Source organism: Culex pipiens, chromosome 3, assembly GCF_016801865.2.
Source record: "Culex pipiens pallens isolate TS chromosome 3, TS_CPP_V2, whole genome shotgun sequence".
Classification (NCBI taxonomy): Eukaryota; Metazoa; Arthropoda; class Insecta; order Diptera; family Culicidae; genus Culex; species Culex pipiens.
The window spans coordinates 97,071,878-97,077,926 of NC_068939.1; the positions used below are offsets into that span (position 1 = coordinate 97,071,878).

At 39.7% G+C, this 6,049-nt stretch overlaps 1 protein-coding gene across 1 annotated transcript; it reads left to right on the plus strand.

Moving 5' to 3' along the window:
- The first annotated feature begins 1,016 nt into the window (after window positions 1-1,016).
- On the plus strand, window positions 1,017-4,420 carry LOC120429710 (Y-box factor homolog). The gene has a single exon (XM_039594744.2). The coding sequence runs from the start codon at window positions 1,309-1,311 to the stop codon at window positions 2,398-2,400; it is 1,092 nt and encodes a 363-aa protein (XP_039450678.1). The 5' UTR covers window positions 1,017-1,308; the 3' UTR covers window positions 2,401-4,420.
- Window positions 4,421-6,049: the final 1,629 nt, after the last annotated feature.

The following is a 6,049-nucleotide window of genomic DNA, read 5'->3' on the forward strand; positions in this document are numbered from 1 at the left end:
TTAACTTACTTTAAATTTATAGTTCCTTTCACATTTTCAATCTATTTGAAAATGAAAAGACTTTTTTAGGCATTAAAAATCCAAATAAATATAGGATGCATTTGACACAAATTTGCATTATTATAGTTTAACTCAATTTATTAAGTCATTTAAAATATTTTTTTCCAAATGTTATCCTTGATTTTTAAATCCTTGAACTTAAATATCAAATAAAATCCAATCGTTGTTCGTTCTGAATGAAAAAAAAACAGAAAGACTTTTTTACGTTTTGAAAACATGAAAAAGTACTGAAATTGCTAAAAAATAAATCCAATAATTTTTTATTTAAGTAATAGCAAATATGTTTAAAGAATATGTCTCTTCAATCATTTCACTTAAAATAAGTCGTAAAACATGGAACCATATCAAAACTAATTTTTCATTGAAAAAAAATTAAAGCAGTTAAATACTGATAGCTAGATAAAAAATCAATATCAAAATTTGCAAAATTGGGGAACTGGTAAAAACTTTTTTTTTTCAAAAAAAATGTAAGTCTCATAAATACATTAAAAAATATTTTTAATTTGACTTTTCCATAATGCAAAATTAAAATCTGGGATGCTTTGAGTTGTTTTGGTAAAGCTATATATTTCTGTAACTACAGGCTTCCTGGAATTTCCGAAAAGGTTCTCGGTAGACAAAATCCCAACCTATTAATCAAATATCCAAAGCATAAAAGTACGGCGCTGTGTCTGATGTTAGCCAGATGCCTGTCTTTCCAGCAGTTACTGCAGTTCGCCCCAATAACTATGTGTACCTGCTAAAAACGCCCAAAACGTCAAAGTCTCGCGGCCAGTGACAGTTCGGTACGGGTAGTTCGCTCGCGAGCGCACGCATGTCAACCTGCGAGTTCTGACTGCCGCCGGTGTGTACCTATCGGACGTACGTTTCTCAGGCTGCTTTCATTTCATTCTCGCACCCATTCGGCACCAGTGAGCAGAAGCAAGACAGCATCAGTGACGGCCGCACACAGGGTGGTGAGCAACTTTATTCTTGTGCCAAAGTCGTGTGTTTCGACATGCGGTACCAGCAGCTGCCTTGGTGAAAAGAGAAAAATGTGACTGTGCTTTCAGATGGGAAATTAAAATCCGTAAATTCACCGAAAATACGATCCAAAATAGCATGACTATAACGTTAATTTTAACATCATAACATCCAGAACGCAACATCAAATAGTCATTATCAAGTGAATCACCAACATCTGAGTTTTTCCAATTCGAAAAAAGTGTACTGCCGACTGTGTGGAAAACGAGGAAGAATTATAACAACATGGCTGACCAACCAGCAGTAAGTGCGCCAGAACAGCAGCCGCAGCCGCCCCAACAGCAAGTCCAGCAGCAGCAGCAGGCACCACCGCCACCCCAACAACAGCAACCGCAGCAGCAGCAGCAGCAACAACAACAGCAGGAGCCGGAAGCACAATCTCCGGACAGCGGCAAACCAGTGGTCCCCCAGCAGCAGAAGGAGATTATCGCTACAAAGGTAACCGGTGTCGTTAAGTGGTTCAACGTCAAGAGCGGCTATGGCTTCATTAACCGGGGAGACACTCAGGAAGATGTCTTCGTTCACCAGTCAGCCATTGCTCGCAACAACCCGAAAAAGGCCGTCCGTTCCGTTGGCGACGGAGAGGTGGTCGAGTTTGATGTCGTTATTGGCGAGAAGGGTAACGAAGCCGCCAACGTAACCGGTCCCCAGGGTGAACCAGTGAAGGGAAGTCCGTACGCCGCTGAGAAACGCCGCGGTTACCGCCAGTGGTGGCAGAAGCGCGGAGGTCAGCGCCGTGGTCCCCAGTCCAAGGATGGCCAGGATGACCACATCCAGGAGGGTCCGATCGATGGACAGCAACAGCAGGCACCTCCGCCGCAGCAACAGCAACAACAGCAGCCGCATATTAAACAACAACAGCAGCAAGGTCCGCCACAACGCCGCTTCCGTCCCCGCGGACGTGGCGGATACCAGACGTACTATCGTCCACCACCCCGAGGAGGACCCCGCGGTCCGCCGATGCAGGACAACGGACAGATGGATCAGAACCAAATGGATGACGGTCAAAATGGACGAGGCCAGGTAGGACGTGGTGGTCCCAGACGATTCTTCCGTCGCAACTACAGCAACGGAGGTGGACGCGGCATGAGCCGAGGCCCTGGTGGCCCGCCCCGTCGCGGAGGATACCGTGGGGATTACCAGCCTGACTACCAACAGAACGGACCGGAACAGCCACGTCGTATGCCGATGCGCGGTGGAGGCCGTCCTCGTTATCCACGCCGTGGAACACGGGGCACGGGCAGACCAAGAAGCGATGCTGGAGCAGGCGGCAACAATAACGCCGTCCAGAACACGACCACTGAGAGCTCCGCATAAACCAGCCCAACACGAGAACGAGCATCGCCAGGCAGGCAGAAGAGGATAATTAGCGCAGAATGGTACCCAACAACAACAACAACTTAGAAGAACATCACTAGCAAGTCCCGCACACACACACACGAACATCGATTGGGAAACAACGACCGATCACGTGTGTTTGGGATCGTCTCTTTTGGATGGAGTCTCTCGCAGCGGAAACAATACAACCTATAGAATATAGTGAACAACAAGTATAAAACCCATACTATTTTAAATGTAACTATTCAATTGACAACCAAATTGAATATTGGATCGTGTTATGAAGCGGGAAAAAATGTTTAAATTTTGAATCGAATCGGAAAAGCGAGAAATAACGCCATCAAAAGCAAGCAGCAGCTCGTTTGAAAGAGTAGTGCGGTGGAGCACATCGGGTTAGGTCGAACTTTACTATTTTCGATGGCCGGGATCAAGCGAGTTCCTCCTAGCAGTTCAACGTATGACAATTGGCCTCTCGGAACCTTGGCGAACAACACCCACGAGGACACCAACTACAACCAACTCGGTGGACACTTCTTATCCACACAAAACACAAACACAACACAAATCGTGTCGACCATCGTACCGGAAGTGCCACCGAGTGACACAGGACACCCTGTGGTCTTTGTGGGGATTTGTTGCCAATGGCAATGCGAGCCAGAACCACCATACATCATAGCAGTTAGCAGTGCCGTTTCTCTCAGACCACGGTAGTTCAACGACTCAAACATCCCCCGTACAATATTTCATATAATACTGTATTGTTTTTTTCGTATCGTTTTCAAAATTATAAAACACGCGTTTTTGTTGCCTCGGAGTCGCTGCCGAGTGATTGATTAGGAAAAACAATTTTAAATTACCGGAGTAAAAAAGTCAAAACGAAGCTAAAAAATGTCAAACAACCAATATTCGGTTTGGTTCCAAATAAGAGTTTGATTTGCTAATAATTAAAGAGATAATAAATACCGGAAGGAAGAAAATTACACTACTAAATGATTACAATACCCGTTGAAGAAAACATAAAAATCAAATGAAACAGCAAAAGTAGAAGAAAAGTGTTAAAATAAGATACACATAATCTAGCAAGAAAGGGAAAAGAGAACATGATGGCCCAGACACAGACAGAGAAACAAAATATGAATTTCGCGGGAAAAAAAAAGATCAAATCTTGCCTTCCCGCGCCCAGGCGCGGTCTCAATTTTCTTTTCCTTTTCACGCTCTTATATCGTTCGTGTTACTTACTTTTTTTTCGTTTTTGTGTTTGCTTTAAACCCGATAGTCACGAGCAAGATATTTTTAGTATTCGGAACAGGCGCACTAAAACGCGCTCCGCCTTTTTTATTTTAGGATTTACTTCTTTTTTTTTTTTTTTGAAAACGGACACATCATTGCGTACACATTTTACACCTGACAATGCAGAGACGAAAACGTGAAGCATTTTATATCGATGTTTTTTGAAGCGTAGAAATATCATTTTAATAAATATCTAACCCCTCTTTCAACCAAAAGTAATATTCACCACAAAACAGCAAAGAAATGCTAAAAATAAAAAATAACATTTGAACTGCATGAAATGAATTACGGAGGAGAGAAAAAAACGATTGGAGGAATGAAGGAAGATACTGCAAAAAAAAAAGTTATATGCAACCAAGCTATAATCAGTAAGGAATGAATAAAATAAAACTACTTAAATAAGGAAGAAAATTGTACTAGTAATAAAGATAAAATCACGTTTGTTTGCTCCAAGAAGAAAACTAAATAACAAGTAAGCAAAGAAGAAGTACATTTGAGGTGAAAACGCCGAGAGCTCCTACCAACACACAAACACAAACAAACAAAATCTAAAGTCGATCTACAAAGAGACGTACCATGTCTGTCGCGGTGAAAATCGAAGAGAACATTTAATGAACAGATCAGAAAATGCATAACATACTGTAATTGATTTATGGAAACAAAGAAAAAAAATGGATTAAATCTACCAAAAAAATTGAAAAAATTAAAATCCTGAGTTTCTATTGTCTACTTGAAAAATTTGAGAAATGTTTCCCACATCCCTAAACTTTTTTTTATATATATATAAAAGTCATTTCCATGTTATTTCCACCTTGAGAAAAAGTCTTATACACATTATACTTTTTCGTAATTTCGTAGTCGACCTGCAGATGTTGGATTGGATGCACACACGTAGGGTTCGTTTCGTAACGGAAACATATTTAGGGTGGAGGTGGTTAACGAGTTTGTTATTCTACATGCAAGAAGTTCTTCGGACACCGATGATGTAATTGGGTCCTAAAATTAAATTTAAATTTATGATATTATTGTTCACAACGTTAAAGCTTATTTTTCTGAGTACAATGACCCTTTGTACGACCGCAAAGGATTTAAAACGGATTCTGTATCACCTAAAAAAAAATAACTTCGCGGCCCTTCTTGACAGGGAAGGTCCTACTTGACAGCTCGTTCCAAGGGGACCATAGTTGATCCATCGAAAAAATGTTGTCTTGTCATTTTTTTTTTTGCATTAAAATGAAAACAAGTGATCAGAAATGGGTTTTAATCGTCTTTTTACCGCTGTACATAAAAAATGTACATAGAGCTTTAGGACCTGTTCTATTGTGTTTTTTTTGGATTGTTATACATTTGCTCATTTCGCATCATCAATTTGTCCATTAAAAAAAGGAAAAGTTTATTTTTAAACTTATTTTCAATAGCCATAGTCCTACGATGCTTTTTTTGACACAAAATCTGTCACCGTTTCCTGATGAATATTACCATAATTTTTTTCTTCTTTGTGCAGTACAGTACAGTCGACTTTCCGAAGCCTCGACTATCCGAAGTTTCGCTTATCCGAAGTTTTGTATGGGACTTGGAATAATCGAATCACGAACAATGGTTTTTAATTTTTTTTTTCTTGTTTTTAAAATCAAATTCGAGTTCTGCGACCCCTTTTTTGTCAAATTTGAATAGTTGATTGCCTATGAAATGATAAAATCTATTTGTTTAATGCAAGGTTTTGGGACTGATTGTTAATTTACTCAAATGTTTCTCACCGCTAATATTTGTTTATTATTTCGTTTCCGTTAAAAAATCAAAATTACTTTAGCGCAGTTTAGGGATCATACTTAAGTTCGACAATCAAAAGTAAGGCAACGATTTTTTTCGTGATTCGATTATTCGAAGCTTCGATTATCCGAAGTGATTTTTTTCCGAGACCTTCGGATAATCTAGTCTGGACTGTACTTTTAAATTCTAGAGTTTTTTTTAAGGGACCAATAAGCTATTGTGTTTCATATGTTTATAGGTCCTGTTTACTACAGTTTTCGGAAATTATGATTTTTGCGAAAAATTGGCATTAGTGCAAAATAAATTTTGACCAACTTGTGCCATGGCATATTTTAAAAAATTAAGTAACCCAGAATTATTACCTTTTTTCCTATTTGGAACATTACATTATAACCGACAAAAATATACATTGATCAACAACTCAATATTGAAATTATTAAGAAGAAATTTGTTAAAACTATCTACAAACTACGAACTCATCGCTTTTCCACAAGGAAATTCCAACAAAGTACACTGAGGTCAAGTCCGCTCTGAGCACTGCTTCGCTTCGCTTCGCTTCGCTAGGAGA